Below are 19,125 nucleotides of genomic sequence, written 5' to 3'. Positions count from 1 at the left end.
CACATTCATTCAAATGACCAAAATGGATTTAGATATCCACGTCCAATTGCATGTTCAAATCTTTCCAAACAGTCAGATATCCAGACGTCCGCATTCACATTCGAGACACTCTAGATCTCCTTCCAAAGCATCACAAAATTTCAACACAGGACATGCAACGTTTACTCCATCACAATGACATGCTCAGCATCTTACACTTTTCAAACTACAGAGCACTGGCTGCGGGGAATGGAAAACAGGCGATCTGCACGGTGCTAAGGTACAACAATGAATCTGGCTGACCTGATTTGCATTACAGACGTACGGCTCTTTGCAGTCTTGCAAATAACAACCAGGCCCATATTGACAGTATGGATACTATGTACAAATTAGATGTGATGCGTAATGCGAGAACCTACGGACGCCAAGCATGCGAATTGATGTACATTGGACTTTTATACAGTCCACCCTGGGGTTTCGGAATTTATCCAGTCGCCGTTCGTGAAGTCGGTAAAAAGTTTGGGTGATAAGGAAGAGTGGAGGGGTTCAGAATACATGTATATTGAGACAACAACCAAACTAATCAATCAAGGCCAACGCCAGGAATTCCACTATCCGAACCACTGCCGCCAAAAGGTCCAACATCTAAAGCTGCATCCGCTGCAATCATTTCTGCAAGAATATCGAGGACGGGCTAGTAATTTGTCAGTCTCTTTGTCATTTAAAACGGGGTGGGGGGGAGCTACCTTAGGCACTGTCTTGTCGTAGATAGATATTAAATCATTTGGTTGAGGGTAAACTTTGAGTGCCTTGTAAAAACAAAGTGCTGCTTCTATGGGGTCGCCACCTGTGATCGAGTATTAGATTCGAGACCTGGCCTTCTTCGTGAAGATCACTCACCCTCTGAGCTTAACCCTTCTCCTCTAGCAACTTCTGACATGAAATATGCCTCTTTCTCCTCTACGTCTACGGGGAATCCATCTTCCTTGGCTTCTACAACCACCGCCTTGATCACTTCTTTCTGTCTCTCATTGTGAGCTTCCGCTTCCTCCTTCGCGGCCTTTGCTTGTCGCTTCGATTCTTTCTTCAATTGCTTGCGAAAGTTTGGATCGGTGCGTCTCTTGTGGTCGAAATAAATTGCGTAGGCTATGGTGAGAATTGTGAGCAAATTTAGAAATTCTAATCGAGAATGGAATCCACCTACCGACCAATCCTGTAGCAACTGTGCCAACACTGGCAGCGACGATTGTGGAAGTCTGAACCATTTCGTATAAATTTGTGTAATATTAAAGAAAGATTCGGGAAGAAAAATCAAGAAGCTTATCAGCTGTGGTCGTCTACGGTATTGATGGGGTTGATTTCAAGTCTCCGAAGCTCAGAAATGTTTCTCACAGCCAAAGCTATCGATAAATTTTGGGAATTTTAGGTCCAGCGGCTCTCGGACCAATCTAAATCCACCCACCAAACATTTTGAAAGGACAATCGTCGCGTCCTGGTCAGATTGATTGATTGGCACTCAATACGGGTAGCTAGTTCGTCGTCATAAGCCTCTTACCCAGGCACGACTGTGCAATTCAATTAAACTCTTGGATACATTTTATTACATGATAATTGGAAACACCATTCAATCGACTTTCTTATTTTCATGTCCAATTGACCAAATCAGGTACAGACATACATAGGCGTGCGGGAACGCTTGCTCCTTTCGGTTACTCCTACTCTGGGATATATGTCTATGGACCAACCTGAACCTTAAAACACGTCCCTTTCGATATACAACTTCCTCGAACTCATCACCCCAGCCCTCCTTTTTTCTCTTTCTGCCGTCGTAGCTACAATACAATGTCGGACGAAAGGAAAGGCGTGTCTCTGAGGACCAAGAGGAAGGGCCGTCCAGCAATAAGTGCTCCCAAACAGATATCTGGTCCAATTCCACAAACCGGAGGGGATGCTTCACGAAGTACAGGGCAGCCATCCTTCAATGCCCCGCCCGCGCAACGTCCTCAGCCTGGCGGAAAGGTATGTCGAAGTTTATCTCGAGTTCTATTGCTAGAGAGGCCTAAGATTTTTTGGTATAGCTGCTAATAGAAGTCATAGACATCTGACTTAGTGAAACGTCGATACTCTACTCGATTTAATAATCTTCCCTCTGACTTCGACCCTTCCGCTCCTCCTCTCCCATCTGTTCCCAATTTACCAGCTCAGTATGCTCCAGCAAATGACCGTTCACGAGGTCCCTCGCCGGCGAGAGGACCTGGTTTGGTAGTAGACCAGAGAGCTCTGCGCGATCCCAATTTGAGGCCAGATGTGTACGTAGCGGGACTACTAAGTGATGCGTCAGAACAAGATATTGAGGACTACCAAACGAATTTAAGAAAGATGAAGAATCGTACTTCGACGGATTTACAACAAAACGTGTATCAAAATCGAACACAGTTCATCAAGATTAGTAAGGAGGCAGAAAAGCTGAAAGGGGAGATGCGCGCACTCCGAAATCTGATGGCGGAACTCAAAACCAATACCACTGCGCTCAGAACTACCTCTTCACAAGGTCCGTCCTCGTCGACTGATTTCGACGGCTTCCCACCAACTTTGAGCAAAAGGGACAAGCGAAGTTCTGTGGCAGACCGAACTGCCATGTGGAACTCGCAGCTTCAAGTAGGTCTACATTTTTCAAATGTCAATTGCTAGGAGTACTAATTTTGCTAGGCTCTATGGAAAACTATTGAGGGTTCCCAAAAATTCCTACCTGCGGCCCCTGGTCGTCACGTGGTACAAAATGCCGGGCTATGGATAGAGCTTGATAACGCTACCTGGAAATCTCGAAGAGCCATGCAGATTGTGTTGTTGAATGATCATCTTCTAGTTGCATCAAGAAAAAAGCGAAAAGTCGAAGGCACTGATCAACGACAAGCTCCATCAAAGTTGGTTGCAGATAGATGCTGGCCACTGTTAGACATCGAAATTGTTGACCTTGCAGGGACGAGTGAAGGGACTAGTGTGCGTAATAAGTTGGCTGATGCGATCATGATTAGAGGTGTAGGTCAGGAATCTTTCACCTATCGAACAGAAAAACCAGGCGACACGGAAAAGTCCTCCCTTATGATGAACTTTCGAAAGGCAGTAGAAGAGCTTCATAAGGGCCTGCGATCGGAAATGGAAACGAGCAACAAGGCTAAAGAAACGATCAATTACTTTGCTTCTCGTGACCCAGGATTGTTAAAAAAGACAGATTTACTTGAAACTCTTTCGGATATCAAAGATATGCTTATCGAAGTTGATGGCAAGCAGCAAAATCTGCGGTGGGTGGAAAGTCAGGTTGATGAGTTGGATATCGAGATCGCACTGCAGCATTTTGACATGGCAGTCCAACGAGTTGCAAAACTAAATACCTTAGCCAAGAGTCTTAAAAGCAACATCGTCGCTCAGGATTTCATTAGTTTTAAAGCGGATGAAAGAGCCACCAGACTTGCAGAACTTATCACCCGTGAACTTGTTGATACACATAATGAGCCGAAAAAAGTCAGACGCAATATCAGCTGGTTGACCAGCCTTGGCTTCGAGGATCGGGCAAGAGAAGCGTATCTTGAGGCTCGGGGGGGTATCATTCATAAGAGATCAAGGTATGGCTCAAAAACTTTTATTTAATTGGCTTCACTAATTCGTTTAAAAGACAATGTATATTCGAAGGTAACCTTCACCAATATATCTGGGAGGTATCATTCGTGTACTTCACAATAATACGGAATACTGTGTCAACGTTTCAAGCCTGCTTTCCACAGCCTCTTATGAGCGCATGTGTCAAATGGGCCAAAGAGCAGGTCGATGCGTTCAATGTTATTCTTGCACGACAGCTTAGCAGCACCGAGAAGAATGGTCAAGTGTGGACGGAATGTATGGACCAGGCGAGAGAGCATGCAAAGATGCTCTCCGAAGTTGCTTTAGACTTCAGCAGCCTCATTGGTTCAACCCCGATAGATGTTCTCAATGGACCCAGAGGCGTAGGGTTAGGCTTGGCGTGATGCTGTATCAAATGGGGAGATTGGTATACATATCAAACCCAAACTTAAAACTTGACCAAGGATATCCTAAAAAACGTTCAAGAAATACTACCTACGTAGGTGTCTATCTACACTCTTACAACAATTCAGTAATTGGATTTATGAAATTAATTAGATTTTCACATCCCTTTCGCCGTGGCTAACACTTAATCTTGCTTCCGTAATTCATTAATAAATAAAGTTGAGAAAGTAAAGCTAATGAATATGACATCTGCATTGACGCATGCTCTCTTGCCTCTTCCAAATAGGTATAATAAATGCCAAATCCTCTCCGTTGCGATCTTGAAATATGCTTATTAAGCGAGGAGCTGTTCCTTTCAAATAATCTGCGCACCGCTTCTACAACCTGAAAGCCCCTCCACAAACATTTCTGCACGACGAACGCCCTGAAATCTTATGATAAAATTGCTTTTGCGATTCTCAACATAAGATACTAGTTGAAGTTGCGCGGACCGCTTCCCGAAAAGAACAACAAACTTAAATAGCCCTTTTGACGACCAACCCGCGCGCTTGTCGTCACCAAGCTCGAGCAATTCAATATCGACAACCAAATTAAACAACAAACCATCAAATTTATCATACGATAGAATGAACACAATGGATACAGATATGGCAGATGTAGGCAGGACGGTTGAGCCCACGGGATTATCTCCAGTAGCAGAACCTGCCTCAATACCAACTCTTGATGGGTGGATTGAGAACTTGATGGCGTGCAAGCAGCTGGCCGAGGTCGACGTTCAGAGGCTTTGCGATAAGGTATTATTGTTTGCGAATCTTGTCATATTTCAAGGCTGCATAGTATGAGCCAGCTAATCAGGAACGCGTTACCAGGCACGAGAAGTATTGCAAGACGAGTCGAATGTACAGCCGGTGGTATGCTTGCCCTTTTCGTGTTGGAATTCAAAGAGCTGATCAACGATCTAGAAATGCCCTGTTACTGTCTGCGGAGATATTCATGGGCAATTCCATGATCTGATGGAGCTCTTCAGAATTGGTGGACCAAACCCAGATACCAATTATCTATTTATGGGTATGCCTCCTATCCCTTACTGCCATTTCCTTGAATTACTGACACGTTATCATAGGTGATTATGTTGATCGAGGTTATTACTCAGTCGAAACTGTCACTCTTCTAGTCGCTCTAAAAATAAGATACCCCCAAAGAATCACCATCCTCCGTGGTAACCACGAATCCCGTCAGATCACTCAAGTTTATGGATTTTACGACGAGTGCCTCCGAAAATATGGAAACGCAAATGTTTGGAAGTACTTCACCGATCTCTTCGACTACCTTCCCCTCACCGCCCTCATCGATAACCAAATCTTTTGTCTCCACGGAGGTCTTTCCCCCAGCATTGACACGTTGGACAACATCAGAGCTCTCGATCGTATACAAGAAGTGCCACATGAAGGTCCTATGTGCGACTTGCTATGGTCGGATCCAGATGACAGATGCGGATGGGGAATATCCCCTAGAGGAGCAGGTTACACTTTCGGACAAGATATTTCGGAGGCGTTCAACCATAATAACGGATTGACCTTGGTCGCAAGGGCTCATCAATTAGTCATGGAGGGATATAATTGGTCTCAGGATAGAAACGTAGTTACGATCTTCTCAGGTATAGTGCATTTATCTCCTTCAGCGGTGTCTGATGCTAACCGTAAAATAGCCCCCAATTACTGCTACAGATGTGGTAACCAAGCAGCAATCATGGAGATTGACGAGCACCTTAAATATACTTTGTAAGTAGCAACTTTATCCTCCTCGATCTCGCAGTCTCTAATATAATGCAGCCTACAATTTGATCCATGCCCAAGAGCTGGAGAGCCAATGGTATCACGTCGTAAGTACCCTACAAATCTCAATCTCCGTTGCATCTTTTACTAACTATGGCGACAGGTACCCCCGATTACTTCCTCTAGATATACAAACGGAGCGACTTAAGACGAAACACTTTGATATGCGATATTGCGTTACAATGATTGGGACAGAAGCAATGAACATTCTGTTTTCTGTATGTGAGGTTCTATGGCATCCTTTGGGAATAGCATTCTAATTGGTATTGCCTACGAATAATACATTGGTGGCCTAATCCGGAATTCATCCAACTTTTGTAGACTTGCAGTAGACTACTTATTATACCAAAATGCAAAAAAGCAGTTGAGGATATTTTCTTTGAAGGGGGGTACCAGCGGCGTGAATATACATTCCTGTTGTTGTAATTTGATATGATACACTTGAATATCTTTTCCTTGTGATCAAGATTATGATAATGAGGATATCATAGTCTTCGATGGGCTCTATTGTTTCCTTCCACAGACGAATCAAGGAATGCCTTGCCTTGTCCAGATGTATCGTACAATCAGTTATTTCATGGAGCACCCACCATCCGTTTGAATTTGCTTGGCCATAGCTGCCTAGCAGATATATGCAAAGGGCATTGGGTGTACGAAACAATTTACCTGACTGGTCCTTTCTATCAGTATATCCTCAAAAAGTCGTCGTCATGGCCAGAGTATCTATCCTTGAGACAGTGATTCTAAATGAGATACACCTGAGCTACGACAGGAATAGCTAACCGAGTAGACAGCAATGACTCTTGGAGATGATTTGTGTACTATATACTGGGTATGTCTGTCTTCACAATATTTTTAGACACAGGTGCTCCAGGTGTACTTATTACAACCCCACCATCCATTACACTGACGCCATTTCCGTCGATTTTGCCGTACTTGCCGCCTTAAGCCTTAGTTCTCCGGCGGTTTCTGTTCCAAGGCACGCAAGGTTCATCATACCAAACCAAAACCCCATCCTCAAGGCATTCTTGCCATTTGTTGCGTCAATCTTCGGTTTTTCGCTAAGTCGTCCAATCATCGACAGCTGGTCTAAAGTCAGTAAATTTCCTGATGAGTCCACACTCCAAAGTTCTTCTCTATTGATACATTCACCACTTTTTGTTGACCACTTTGCGATACGAGCCATCGAGCTTTATCAATTTCCATCATGTCTTTACCACCTCAAGATCCTACGAGAAATTCGTATCAACAACCAAATACACAACGTCACATATTCCCGGTTCAACAAAATCTTGGTCAACAGAACATTGCTTACCCAAGACCAACTTCAACTGGCATTCGTGGTCCACCAATTCAACAGCACAATTCTCCATACTCTACACCATACGCCAATAAGCAACCAGTTCCGTCGAGGCAAAATGGCAACAATGGAGTATCTGCAGAACAGCAAATTGCGCAAGGTATTTTGAGTAATACTACTAACGGTCAAACTCCTCAGCGACAGCCTCAGAGACAAAATGGCCCACCTCCCATGGGTGCAGCAATTCACATGGCGCCTCAGCATACCCCGCAAAACCAATCCATGACTGTCACTCATGCCGTTCACCCAACTCATCCAACTCCACCATCTGCCATGAATCAAACTCGAGATTTCGCAACACAGCAACGGCAATCACAATCCCCCGCGATGCAAGGACAGAGTCTTGGTGTTCAACGACCCCCCTCCATGAACCCCTCCCCCGCCAACTCAAACCTCGGATCTACGAGACCGCAAGATTCACCGGTAAGCTCCACTCAAGATATGTCCATGATTGATCCTCAGCTTGCGCTCGATCAACAATTGGACCCTAGCGGTTCTCTCCTCTCTCCGGCAGATGAACACGATCAAACCGAAGCTCCGGAAGTGACTCTTGGTGAAATGTTATCTGCCCCACCAGGAGGTAGTTATCCAACTTTCGAGGCCCTTTTTTCAGCTGCGCAGGCACATGCTTTGACACATGGCTATGCATTCGTCATTGGCAGATCTAAACGCGACAATAGAGGTCTAAAGAAAGTTTTCTTGATTTGTGATCGCGGCGGAACGAATAAGGAGAAGGTGCCTGGTGAACAGCGACAACGGAAGACTAAATCGCGTAAATGTGGTTGCGAATTTGGAGTTTTCGGTCTCGAAAATAAAACTTCTTGGCTTCTACGAGGTCGAATTGATGGAGAGCATTTAACACACAATCATCCTCCGAGCGAAAGTCCTACCGAGCACCCGGGAGCTAGAAAATTAGATCCTAAAGCAATTGCTGCTGTAAAGGCACTGGAAGAAAACGGTATATCACGTTCTGCCCGTTCGCATATATAAGTGGATTGCTAACACTATTCTCAGGTGTTTCCGTAAAAGAAACCCTTGAAATTCTCCATCGTGACAATCCTACTATTCGCTTCCTTCCTCGTGACATCTACAACGCCCGAGCCGCCATTAAACGCGATCCTTCTCGTGTCGAACCCACGGCCATGGAGTCTCTTCCCACGTTTTACAAAAAGCCCCCCATGTCATTTGAAGAGAAACTCCGCGCCGAGCTTCGAACTGAGGTAGCGAATGCCCAAGCTGAAGTAGAGAAAATCAAGGCCGATTGGAAGCAAGAAGTAGAAGATTTGAAGGAACAGTTAAGGCAAAAGGATTTGGTAATTCACAAGTTTGAGCAATTCATTGATATTTGTAACGAGCGGGTAATGATTAGAAGGGACGAGTTGTCGGATCCCCCCGCTGGCGCAGAGCCGGGCGCCAACGCTATAGCAAATGCTATGGGAAATGCTATGGGAAACGCTATGGGTAGCACCATGGGTAGCAGCATGAGCAGTAGCATGGGCAATGCAATGGGCTAAACTTCTTCGGCCTTTATCTATTGATTAGATGAACGTATTGATGGCTGGACTACAAATGAATTTTAATGGACATGGATCAAGGAATGGAATGGACTATGGGATTACGGACAAGGGAGTGCTACTTGCTTTACTTTTCCTCAAGGCGGACATGATTGGTTTTGTGGTTCTGGGATAGGTAGTAATATGGCTGCTTGGCGTCTGGGACTGGGAGGGAGGCCGGATTTCTGCATGTTTTTGTGTTATGCTCTCTTATGATGCACGGTATTCCATTTAGGTGTTTATGGTATGTTCATACATGAGATGAGACACAGATCTTCATTCATGCGGCTGTCTTCAGCAGATCACCTTTGACACACGGAATAAATCTATGGGATAAGAGACACATATTGTATTCGTTATCTGTCGATGAAATTGATATAATCTGAACGACTGGTCTTCTTGATGATTTGTGTGAGAGCACTTGCGTGTAGATGTTATTGAAGACATTTCTTATAATTCACACACATATTTGAGACTTAAATATTACTCACGCGTAATTACAGCTCAAGAACGAGGATCCAATAATTGAAATTCAAAAAAAAAATATATATATACAAAGATCAAGTTACGGGAATGGAAGTGTTAAATTTGAAACTCGAGACGGGATGGATATTATTTATGTCATAAAATTCTTGAAAGGTAGCTTTTATAGACTCTAACCTTTGTCAAATTTGGTTCGTATATATGTACATACCTAGGCACCATACAAGAAACAGGTTTGTTACTCCAAACTCAAGCATTGCTCCCGGTGAGCATTTTCAAAAGATGCATTGCGAATCCCCATTCTTTGAGTGGTGGCGTGAGCAACGCTAGTCATAGCAGCGGCCGCATCATGCCCCACGATTTTGACTTCCCCTCCAAAATTTTGAAAGTTTATTATACTCGCGCAACATCGACATTATATAGCAATGGCCTACGATAGCTGGATTTCAAGGCCAGTTTGGTCTTTTGGGATCGATGGTAAGTTGTTCGCTTTCCAATGTGCATTGATTAAATATTAATACTTTACAATGTAGATGTCGTCGCATTATGGCACCTGTATCGCATTCCAATTATTCTTACGACGGCCACGATCCTCATACTCGTCAGGATAACCCTTCGTCCGCGAGCATTGAGGGAGAAACTATCGGCATCGCCTTTACCCACATCACCGATTTTATCTGCAGCGAAAGAGAAGATATCACCACCCGTGATTGACGAAAAGAAAGCCAATGGCGTAAAAGCCCCACGAAGAATAGTCGGAGGCATTAAAAAACGCAAATCTTCCGAGGAAAACCTGCAGACTGGCCCCGAAAAGATTCAACCACTCGTTTTCTTTTCATCATTGACTGGCACGACAGAAAAGACTGCAAATTCTTTTGTGAAGAGCTTGACACGCGACCTCTCTGGACGTGCCAATGAGCAAAGAATTCAATTCCTCGAATCTCAACTACTCGATCTGTCATATATTGACTATGATGACTACTTCATTAACCCACCAAAGGGTGAATCTGGAACTAGCTACTTCTATCTAGTGCTCATCCCTAGTTATAACATCGATACTGTGTTAGACAATTTCCTGGAACATTTACAAGAAACGCATAATGATTTTAGAATTGATACAGCTCCATTGTCGCCCTTGGTAGGGTACTCAGTGTTTGGGTTTGGTGATAGAGAGGGTTGGCCAACGGAGGAAGAAGGATTTTGTTCGCAGGCTAAGGACGTTGATAAATGGTTAGCAAAATTGACGGGAAGAAAGAGAGCGTTCCCTTTGGGAATGGGCGATGCAAAGACGGACGCAAAAGAAAGATTGGCGGAATGGAAGGAGGGAGTTGTTGACGTGCTGGAACATATTGCAAAGACCGGAAGTCTAGGCGAAGGGGTTGTCGGAAGTGGAGACGCAGTAGAAAGTGATGTGGATGATGTTGAGGATGACGATGATGGGGAAGTTCTTTTCGACGAACAAAATGTTGCTTCAAGAAAAGCCAAGACGCAAAAGAAAGATGACAGTCTGAACGACTTAGAGGATATTGGAGGTGTTCTAAATAATACAGAAACCATAGACAACACTGCCAGTGAAGAACCAGAAGAACTCGAGATAGACTTCACCACAGTCGGATTGAAGAAGGGGAAGGCCAAGACAGCTCCAGTTGTCGCTAAGGAGATGGTTCCAACAACTTCACCTACATACGCAGCTTTGACAAAGCAAGGCTACTCAATCGTAGGGTCGCATTCAGGCGTCAAGATTTGTAGGTGGACAAAATCTGCTTTGCGAGGAAGAGGTTCTTGTTATAAATATTCATTTTATGGCATTGCATCTCATCAATGTATGGAGACTACGCCATCGTTGTCATGTTCTAACAAATGTGTTTTCTGCTGGAGACACGGTACCAACCCAGTTGGAACTACCTGGCGATGGAAGGTAGACCCACCAGAAATGATTTTCGACGGTGTCAAGGCTGGGCACTACAAGAAAATCAAAATGATGAGAGGTGTTCCTGGTGTCCGAGCTGAACGTTTTGCGGAAGCAATGCGCATTCGTCACTGTGCTCTAAGTTTAGTTGGCGAACCCATTTTCTACCCTCATATCAACGAATTCACTGGCATGCTCCACAAAGAACACATCTCTACCTTCCTTGTTTGCAATGCACAACATCCAGATCAGCTCGCCACTCTTCAGCCCGTTACTCAACTTTACGTTAGTATCGACGCTTCAAACAAGGATTCTCTCCGTAAAATTGACAGACCTCTCCATCGAGATTTCTGGGAACGTTTCCAGCGCTGTCTTGAAATCCTTCGCGAACGTCGCTTTGAACAGCGTACCGTATTTCGTCTTACGCTCGTTAAAGGTTTCAACATCGAAGATGAAGCAGAAGGTTATGCCGATCTCGTCGAAAAAGGATTGCCTTGTTTCGTGGAAGTCAAAGGAGTCACATATTGCGGAACATCTTCTTCCGCCGGTGCAGGACTCACGATGCAAAATGTACCATTCTATGAAGAGGTTTGCGCTTTTGTCGAAGCTCTTACTGCATCCCTCAAAAGGAGAGGATTAGGATATGGTATTGCAGCAGAACATGCTCACAGTTGTTGTATCTTGATTGCATCTAATAGATTCAACATTGCGGGTAAATGGCATACGAGGATTGACTACAAGAAGTTTTTCGAGTGCTTAGAGAGTGGTGAGAAGTTTGGCCCAGAGGATTATGTGGGTGCCGAGACTCCAGAATGGGCAACGTGGGGACAGGGTGGATTTGATCCAAGGGATGAGAGAGTATATAGGAAAGGAAAGAATAAGGTTCCTCTACCGGAAAGTCAAGGCATGGTTATGGGAGAGGTTCAAGATGCGGGTGAGGATAAGGTTGCTGAGGACAGCACCAAGGATGATCTTGCTTTCTAGGTAATGCCAAGCAATAAATGTTCATATCAAGAAAAATAAAATTCAACCCAATGTACCACTATTCTCTTAGATCATTCAAGTACTACCTTTCTTTTTCAAGACAATCATATATGCTTTATCAGATCCCTTCCGATAATCATTCAACTCCACACTAACAACCTCCAAAATTCCTTCTGTCTCCAATTTCTCAATCTCAGCTTTGTAGCCCCCCGATTCCCAAACCTCCTCTAGAATGGTCGCAATGATAAGACCATTTGGAATAAGTACCCGAGTGAATTCTCTTAACGCAGGATTGGGACCAACATGTCCATACGTAAATGTCCCCGCACAAGTCACCAAGTCATACGTTCCATCTGGCACCTCAATCGCCCGCGACAAGTCTCCTACGAACAGATTGCGATAGCAGCCCGTTAGACGCGCTTGGGCGAGCATAGCGGGCGAAAAATCAAGACCATCAATCTCCGTACCACCGCTCTTTACAAGCGCAACCCCTACGAGCCCGGTGCCACATCCGGCATCGAGAATGCGGAGGGTTGGATAGTGCGGATATTGGCAGGCGATTTGAGCGATTAGGGTGGGGGCAACGTAGTTTTGGAGCGCGACGATGTGGCTATCGTAAGTGGGGGCCCATTGGGCGTAGAAAGCTTGGAGGTCGGAGGGGCTGAGATTACTGCGGACTTGGGCGATGAGTTGGTCGGCTGGGATCATGGTGGGTTGGTCTGGGGGCGGTGTGGTGTTTGGAGCGCGGTGGAGATGTGTTTTGGGAGGGAGGAAGGGAGGAAGGAAGGGAAGAAGTACTGTGGGGGTTGGGGATGGATTGTTTTGGACTTGAGTTGGTGATTGTGCTGGCTTGTTTGAGGTAGGTAACCTGAACCTTGACTCCGCATATGAAGTAGCACCAAGTCGGACAATGAATGTTGTACTTGACAATCAATCATAAAAGTTCGGTTGGACAATGAAGCATGGTGGTACAGAATGAGATTGCTTGAGAGATCTGATGCATGGATACACTCGTGACCTCACGATACTCATTTTCCCATAGCTTAAGCAGTTTCAAGTTTGTACAATATCCAGCTCGTTAACTAGAAAATCAAATCCCACTCCATCTGACAATGGAGAAGATGAATCTAAATTATCCAGACGAATTCCCGTATTTGCTTCTCGGGTTGAATTGTATCGAATAGATAGGGAAGAAATTCGTCAAAAGTCAGCTTGAAAAATCTTGTTGAAACATTCGCTTCTTGAAGGATGTATATAAAGAGGAGGGCCATTACAGAATGCATCGTTCTTCTCCCAATCTATTGTGGATTTGAAAGTTGGGAGGTGGGAGAACGAAGGAGCTAGCTGGAACACATGAATTGGGAATTTTATCTTTGAAATCTGGGTGTCTGAGAATCACATGTAATATCTCGCTATAATAAAGAAGCATCCAAGAACAATCAGGACTTGCCTTGAAAGCTGGAATGGTCTTGATAGCAAGTCTACTCATTCCCTTTCGCTTTATGCAACCTTTCATTGATAACAATAACATCCAACCTCTCCTAATCTGCTCATTAATGTGCTATCTCTCTCTTGGAATGATTGAACGTGTGGTTACCGAGTAATTTTTCTAATCAAGGTTGGATGAAAACCCTACCAAGCGAATCTGGGAATCGATACATCGCCAAGATAAAGATCGTGGCCGGTAGAGTAGAGAATGGTGGAGTTGGAGAAGAGAAGTTTGAGGTAGGAGAAGATAATGAGGATCGCATGGGCGGTAGGAATGGGGAGGGGAGGAGCTTAAAGCGGTTGGGTATTAGATTCCGAGGAGTTATGATGGAACGTGAAGAGGTGGTGGATGGGGTTTCCATGATTTATGAATGAGTGAGCAACTTGTGATAGAATGTTGGTTTTTGAGCGAGATAGGAATAACCGCTAATTCTGATGATAATATGTCGAGAACGATCAAGTCTAGTCCTATTCAGACACCGATATGACGTAGCAATATCTTCAATTCATCCCTCGTACTTCCAGCAATCTTTTTTTTTTTCTAAATTTCATCAATTGGCATTGTGGCTTTCCATCTCCATACCGAATTGTCATAACCTATGTAACACTCGTCAGACAAGGTTCTCCGCATCTTGATTTGAAGTTACACAAGTGTGGCAGAAGATCACTTGAACAAGTGTACTGATTCTAGATCTTCTTCGTATGTCCCAATATGAACGAAAGCTATTCGCATTGTTTGGTTCAAACTGTATCTTCAGAGAACTAACCAGCACTAGGTAAAAAGACATCCTAAGAGTGGTGAACTGCGTCGCTCTCATTATTTTCGTGCATTTAGACGGATGGATTCATCAAATCACTCGATGGTGCTAATCACAAACCGCAACTGTTCAGCCTTCGCAACGGGAAAAGAAGGAGATTTTCGTAAGTGCAAAAAGAATAAACAGAATGAACTGCGTGCGTGATATGATATATATAACTGCCGAGTGATCAAGTTGGGCTGGTCCTAGAGCATTGAGTATCTTGCTTGGTTGCTAGGATGAACTGTATGACGAGGATTCTTAAATGTGACAACCACTTCTTGTCTATGGCCATGATTGCCAAAATGTTAATATCCAACAGGCAACTAAATAGAAGCCTAGTGATGAGACTCAATGTTACGAAAGACTTACGAATCAATGCAATGACTCTTTCCTTACCCCACTCTAGGATCACATCTATAAATGTATTCCCTTCGACATCTTCCTTCCAGAATTGACACAAAACCCCAAAATTCAACATGGAAGCATCAGATTCTTCAAAACTTTTCACAGAAGATTGGATAATAACTATCCCATCTCATCCCCACCTCCGCTTCATTCGTCTAATCCCCAGCCGCTACAACCATCTAGTCCGCATATTTAGCAACCCCTTAAACGACCCCAATAACCGCACTCCAGACGATACCAGCTGGAAAGAATCCGATTCTGTTGATCTGATAAAAACCTACACTCAACGCTTTTTCACTTCCAAAAGCTCACATAATGCCCTGGCACTCCTAGTAGAGGAAAATGGCAACACTGTAGGCATAGGACTCATGCATGAATTCGAAAACCAACCCCGCTTCGCGAATATTGGGACGATTCTTGAGGAAGCGGGAAGGGGTCATGGGATTGGAAAGGTTTTGATGAAATTACTTCTGAAGTTAAGTTGTGAGTTGAACGTGGATGTTGTGGAGGCGGGTACGATGAAGAAGAATGCGGCGATGAGAGGGCTGATGAGGAGTTTGGGGATTGAGGAGGTGGAGGAAGAGAAGATCATGCCAGGGAATAGAAAGGTAGCCGACATAATGTTCAAGGATATCGAGAGGCAGAGGTGGAAGGATTTTGAGATTCAGGTTGAGTTTTTGGGAGAGGTACATTGATGAGGGGTTAGAACGTGGTGGTTATGTCACTTATTTGATACATATATCTCATAAGATTCAAGTTAAGTTGAACTTGATTATCAAAATGCTAAAAAAGTAGCAGTCTGCTACTTTGTCACCCCCTCAGCTCCCGAGTCTGACTTACAGTAATCTCTCTCTCTCTCTCTTAAAATCTACAAGGCACCTGCACATGTACGACTTATTATCCTGCAACTAGATCCTCAAACTTTCTTCATTGCTCCAATGATTTAGATTTGGGTGGTTGAACTTGTTTGAATACTCCCGGAGATCAACTTGGGGTGATTCAGGGAGATGTGCGCTAGATTCAATGCTTGTTGGTGATATTGTAAAGGTAAAACATGGTATTGAGAAGCAAGAGATCATCACATAGAAGTCTAAGCACAGGCGAAGACAACGGGCACGGTGGTGAATTCCAATGCAATGTTAGACTGGGCTGTGAATACCGCGCTCATGATGCTGATCTTGTGGCTGTACTGGGGCTAATCAGACTTATAGATCTGTGAATGGTAGTATGTAACGCCCATCAAGAGAGCTATTTCGTGCGTCTGTATCATATGGACGTAGATTGTACCGCCGTCAACCTTGCTAATCCACCTCAGAAGGCCAACTACCATAGCTGTACGATATCAAGAAACCCGTATCTGCCCACCTAATTCGGATTTTGATGCAGCAAAATCCGGCCCCTCAAAATGGTTTCGAAAAGTAACCCCGCCCACCTACCTATCCGTATATGCCGAAGGGATGGACCGGTACTTGGTAGTATTCTTTCTGTTTGGACCAGCTTGGCAAACATCCGTACCCATCAGAATTTCCATGGATGATAATCTAGGGACCAAAACTGGGTCGATCGCGCGGACATTGTTGAGATCCGGGTACCCAATACTACTTGAACCTTTCTTCGCTAGACTTCGATAACGTTTAGGTCGGTAAGATTAGCATCTTCCTCATATGTACTACATGTAGTAGCATTCTTTGAATTGTCATGTTAGCGAGGCCATGACACATACAGACAGCAATTGTAAAGCCGTCTACTCATCGTGAGAAGGATCTAATGCAAAGCCTTCATTGAAGTCCGTTCGCCAGAAGACTCTTAGCTCCGTAGACCTTGGGCTAGATCGAATATAATTGTCCACGATGCCCCAACTAGCTCCAACGGCCCCTCTTCATCGTGAAGCTATGACAGTCTCCACAATCCCCAGCTGTGGATGCCAAATGCCACAATATTCGGGCCGACTCTTGTGATGTGTCCAGAGTATTGGTAGGCTAACAAGCGGGAACGACCGAGTTGATGGATTAAATAGGCTCATAGGGTATGGTAAATAGAAGAATCCCATATGGGGCGATTGCTTCAATCGTTTTTGAATGTGCGGTGACCGTTATCATGTCCTTGCGGGGCAGCCACCACGCTTTGATCTGGCCATTCTAGTGAAAAATATCGGACAACATTTCCAGCTTCATATGCGACTTTGTGGAAACTTTACGAGATAGTCGGACTTCAATCTGAATTTGGGTTATTGAGGGAATATTGGTTGGAACTTGGGAGAGGATTCAGTGACAACTAACAGTCATGTACATACAAGCAGAATGTTGAGGGACTTCAAGAATCAATCATAAAACATTAAAATTTTCATATGCTCGGTCCTTCCAAAGCTATTCTGTGACGTAAAAATTCATATCCAAAAGAGTCAATCCGCGCCATAATTTTCCTGCTCCCATAACCGTAAGATTTAACATAACTCATATCGTTGACATAATTTTTCCCAAAAAAATCCTTCATTGAGGCACATTATATCCCTTGAACTTTCGCGCCGGAATTCCTTGCTCAAATAACCAATCAAGCTCATCAAATTTTCTCCCGTTAGTTTCTGGGACTCTTAGCCAAACCCACAAGGTTCCCAAGGTTGATGTCCCAGCAAAAATAAATCCAATCTTTCCTCTCAGATTTGCTGAGTCTGGATTGATCAAAAGTGGAATGGCAATATTCATGACAATACCAAACACACTCTGTACCACTATACCCAGTCCAACTGTCCTTGAACGTAATGACGAAGAAGGAATTTCAGCAAAGAGTGCCCACCCCATTGGTCCAATAGTCGAAAGATAAATGAACGAAAAAATGATGACACAAGCTACTTGGCCATAAGCTGGCCCTTTGCTGGAATAATTAGGTAGGATATCCAATATACCAATTAGCAAGAGCAAAAATGTCAAAATGGCTGTTCCGACAAAAGATGTAGAACGACGTCCACATCTATTGATAAGAAACCATGAACAAATCACACCCAGCAATCCCAAAATCGTAACTCCAACTGACAATGTAAATGCAGTAGAATCAGACATGCCAGCAAGTTCAAAGAAGTAACTCGAATATCCAACTGAGAAAACAACACCAGTAAGTTGGGCGACAGCGAAGATACCCATCGAGATTTCCGTACGACGGAGGTTAGAGCCTCGGAAACAATCAAGATAGGTAGTTTCGGAGGAATTTTTGGACTCTGTTGAAATGATTGATGTCATTTCTTCTGCGGTGTCAAGAGGAGATAGATAGCCTAAACGAGTGAGAGTGGAGGTTGTGCTGTCCATGTGAGAATGGCGGAGCAAATACCAAGGCGATTCAGGTGCAAATGGGAGACCGAGAAGGATTATTGTTGGAAATATGAATTGGAGAGCAAAGGGGATTCTGTAGGCATTCGACGAGGCAAATGTTCCCGTGCCCTTAAGAACGAGATTGCCCGTGAGTTGACCAATAGAGATAAGTAGTTGAACTCCAGAGGTGGTTAGGCCTCGTATAGTCGCAGGACATATTTCGGCAGCGTAGCTTGACGGAATAGTGAGAAATGCACCCAAGGCAAGACCGTTGATAAGCTTTGATATGTTAGTTCATATCAGATTCATAAAGGGGGTACTGATCTTACCTTGCCTACGAGTAAAACCGCCGACGACTGAGCAAAGACTTGCAAAAACACTCCTATAATGCTCAATATGCACCCAACTCCCATCATCAACCGCTTCCCAAATCTATCGGCAAGATATCCAGTAGCAATGGCTCCGAATAATTGGCCAACGTAGGAAGCAGAATTGAAACCCGTTTGCCATTTCGAACTGATTATATATGCGCCTTTGTAATTATATCCAAAATCACGCTCGAAAGAAGCAATTGATATTGCACCACCAGATATCTATAGATACTGCTTAGCCATCAATCATGTATGTTGAATCTCGAGCGTCTACTAACCTGAATATCCATTCCCCAGTTGACAGCTGCCAAGGCAAAAAACCCCGACCAAAACACCGCAACTCTGTGTCTCATCACCATCTGCCATGTCGAAAGTTTTTCCAGTCCATCTTGAGTTTCCAAACTCGCGATTTGAGTAACCGGTTCCTCGGAAACAAGAACTACCTGTGTGTCCTTCATCATCATAAATTCATAAGAGTCGTGCTCGAGAAAAAAAAAAAGGTGGTTATGATCAGTTCATTTCCTGGGGATTGCCTATCAAGTATATTATACGAATGCTAATCTTTATGTGGGAGCCGTGCTTAACGATATAAAATCTGGGGAAATCCCGGAATAAAAGTATATGCTACCTTTT

The 19,125-nt window shown here is 44.1% G+C and overlaps 8 protein-coding genes across 8 annotated transcripts; 5 read left to right on the top strand and 3 right to left on the bottom strand.

Moving 5' to 3' along the window:
* Window positions 1-252: 252 nt before the first annotated feature.
* On the bottom strand, window positions 253-1,424 carry Bctom20. The gene is made up of 4 exons (XM_001552166.2): window positions 1,184-1,424; window positions 880-1,125; window positions 726-826; window positions 253-673 (listed from the first exon to the last, which is right to left on the bottom strand). Exons 1-4 carry the CDS (start codon window positions 1,242-1,244, stop codon window positions 563-565), a joined length of 519 nt encoding a protein of 172 aa, XP_001552216.1. The 5' UTR covers window positions 1,245-1,424; the 3' UTR covers window positions 253-562.
* A 113-nt stretch (window positions 1,425-1,537) lies between these two features.
* On the top strand, window positions 1,538-4,250 carry BCIN_12g03890 (hypothetical protein). The gene is made up of 4 exons (XM_024696410.1): window positions 1,538-1,998; window positions 2,077-2,637; window positions 2,689-3,602; window positions 3,653-4,250. Exons 1-4 carry the CDS (start codon window positions 1,822-1,824, stop codon window positions 3,999-4,001), a joined length of 2,001 nt encoding a protein of 666 aa, XP_024552218.1. The 5' UTR covers window positions 1,538-1,821; the 3' UTR covers window positions 4,002-4,250.
* Window positions 4,251-4,388: 138 nt separating this feature from the next.
* Window positions 4,389-6,277, top strand: Bcpp2Ac. Its single transcript, XM_001552168.2, has 7 exons — window positions 4,389-4,796; window positions 4,872-4,913; window positions 4,965-5,070; window positions 5,126-5,659; window positions 5,711-5,783; window positions 5,835-5,884; window positions 5,941-6,277. Exons 1-7 carry the CDS (start codon window positions 4,629-4,631, stop codon window positions 5,961-5,963), a joined length of 996 nt encoding a protein of 331 aa, XP_001552218.2. The 5' UTR covers window positions 4,389-4,628; the 3' UTR covers window positions 5,964-6,277.
* A 701-nt stretch (window positions 6,278-6,978) lies between these two features.
* BCIN_12g03870 (hypothetical protein) lies at window positions 6,979-9,138 on the top strand. Its single transcript, XM_001552169.2, has 2 exons — window positions 6,979-8,155; window positions 8,212-9,138. The coding sequence occupies exons 1-2, from the start codon at window positions 7,045-7,047 to the stop codon at window positions 8,709-8,711; spliced, it is 1,611 nt and encodes a 536-aa protein (XP_001552219.1). The 5' UTR covers window positions 6,979-7,044; the 3' UTR covers window positions 8,712-9,138.
* Window positions 9,139-9,617: 479 nt separating this feature from the next.
* Window positions 9,618-12,184, top strand: Bctyw1. Its single transcript, XM_001552170.2, has 2 exons — window positions 9,618-9,710; window positions 9,767-12,184. Exons 1-2 carry the CDS (start codon window positions 9,659-9,661, stop codon window positions 12,124-12,126), a joined length of 2,412 nt encoding a protein of 803 aa, XP_001552220.1. The 5' UTR covers window positions 9,618-9,658; the 3' UTR covers window positions 12,127-12,184.
* BCIN_12g03850 (hypothetical protein) lies at window positions 12,145-12,924 on the bottom strand. Its single transcript, XM_024696409.1, has one exon. It carries the CDS (start codon window positions 12,832-12,834, stop codon window positions 12,202-12,204), a length of 633 nt encoding a protein of 210 aa, XP_024552217.1. The 5' UTR covers window positions 12,835-12,924; the 3' UTR covers window positions 12,145-12,201.
* A 1,895-nt stretch (window positions 12,925-14,819) lies between these two features.
* On the top strand, window positions 14,820-15,640 carry BCIN_12g03840 (hypothetical protein). Its single transcript, XM_001552172.2, has one exon. It carries the CDS (start codon window positions 14,891-14,893, stop codon window positions 15,512-15,514), a length of 624 nt encoding a protein of 207 aa, XP_001552222.1. The 5' UTR covers window positions 14,820-14,890; the 3' UTR covers window positions 15,515-15,640.
* A 1,527-nt stretch (window positions 15,641-17,167) lies between these two features.
* BCIN_12g03830 (hypothetical protein) lies at window positions 17,168-19,054 on the bottom strand. Its single transcript, XM_024696408.1, has 3 exons — window positions 18,771-19,054; window positions 18,451-18,714; window positions 17,168-18,400 (listed from the first exon to the last, which is right to left on the bottom strand). Exons 1-3 carry the CDS (start codon window positions 18,954-18,956, stop codon window positions 17,309-17,311), a joined length of 1,542 nt encoding a protein of 513 aa, XP_024552216.1. The 5' UTR covers window positions 18,957-19,054; the 3' UTR covers window positions 17,168-17,308.
* Between the last annotated feature and the right edge of the window lie 71 nt (window positions 19,055-19,125).

This window comes from Botrytis cinerea, chromosome 12, assembly GCF_000143535.2.
Source record: "Botrytis cinerea B05.10 chromosome 12, complete sequence".
Taxonomy (NCBI): domain Eukaryota; kingdom Fungi; phylum Ascomycota; class Leotiomycetes; order Helotiales; family Sclerotiniaceae; genus Botrytis; species Botrytis cinerea.
The sequence above is the reverse complement of the archived record's forward strand: the minus strand, read 5'-3'. Positions and strand labels throughout refer to the sequence as shown.

Excerpts from the sequence above, each read along its gene's own strand:
- Bctom20 (XM_001552166.2), bottom strand. The coding sequence starts at position 1,244 with ATGGTTCAGACTTCCACAATCGTCGCTGCCAGTGTTGGCACAGTTGCT. Across the intron at positions 1,126-1,183 it reads AGTTGCTACAGGATTGGTCG|CCTACGCAATTTATTTCGAC; the intron begins GTAGGTGGATTC and ends TTCTCACCATAG. Across the intron at positions 827-879 it reads AGAAGGGTTAAGCTCAGAGG|GTGGCGACCCCATAGAAGCA; the intron begins GTGAGTGATCTT and ends ACTCGATCACAG.
- BCIN_12g03890 (XM_024696410.1), top strand. The coding sequence starts at position 1,822 with ATGTCGGACGAAAGGAAAGGCGTGTCTCTGAGGACCAAGAGGAAGGGC. Across the intron at positions 1,999-2,076 it reads GTCCTCAGCCTGGCGGAAAG|ACATCTGACTTAGTGAAACG; the intron begins GTATGTCGAAGT and ends TAGAAGTCATAG. Across the intron at positions 2,638-2,688 it reads TGTGGAACTCGCAGCTTCAA|GCTCTATGGAAAACTATTGA; the intron begins GTAGGTCTACAT and ends TAATTTTGCTAG.
- Bcpp2Ac (XM_001552168.2), top strand. The coding sequence starts at position 4,629 with ATGAACACAATGGATACAGATATGGCAGATGTAGGCAGGACGGTTGAG. Across the intron at positions 4,797-4,871 it reads TTCAGAGGCTTTGCGATAAG|GCACGAGAAGTATTGCAAGA; the intron begins GTATTATTGTTT and ends ACGCGTTACCAG. Across the intron at positions 5,071-5,125 it reads TACCAATTATCTATTTATGG|GTGATTATGTTGATCGAGGT; the intron begins GTATGCCTCCTA and ends ACGTTATCATAG.
- BCIN_12g03870 (XM_001552169.2), top strand. The coding sequence starts at position 7,045 with ATGTCTTTACCACCTCAAGATCCTACGAGAAATTCGTATCAACAACCA. Across the intron at positions 8,156-8,211 it reads AAAGGCACTGGAAGAAAACG|GTGTTTCCGTAAAAGAAACC; the intron begins GTATATCACGTT and ends CACTATTCTCAG.
- Bctyw1 (XM_001552170.2), top strand. The coding sequence starts at position 9,659 with ATGGCCTACGATAGCTGGATTTCAAGGCCAGTTTGGTCTTTTGGGATC. Across the intron at positions 9,711-9,766 it reads TTGGTCTTTTGGGATCGATG|ATGTCGTCGCATTATGGCAC; the intron begins GTAAGTTGTTCG and ends TTTACAATGTAG.
- BCIN_12g03850 (XM_024696409.1), bottom strand. The coding sequence starts at position 12,834 with ATGATCCCAGCCGACCAACTCATCGCCCAAGTCCGCAGTAATCTCAGC.
- BCIN_12g03840 (XM_001552172.2), top strand. The coding sequence starts at position 14,891 with ATGGAAGCATCAGATTCTTCAAAACTTTTCACAGAAGATTGGATAATA.
- BCIN_12g03830 (XM_024696408.1), bottom strand. The coding sequence starts at position 18,956 with ATGATGATGAAGGACACACAGGTAGTTCTTGTTTCCGAGGAACCGGTT. Across the intron at positions 18,715-18,770 it reads ACTGGGGAATGGATATTCAG|ATATCTGGTGGTGCAATATC; the intron begins GTTAGTAGACGC and ends CAGTATCTATAG. Across the intron at positions 18,401-18,450 it reads CGGTTTTACTCGTAGGCAAG|CTTATCAACGGTCTTGCCTT; the intron begins GTAAGATCAGTA and ends AACATATCAAAG.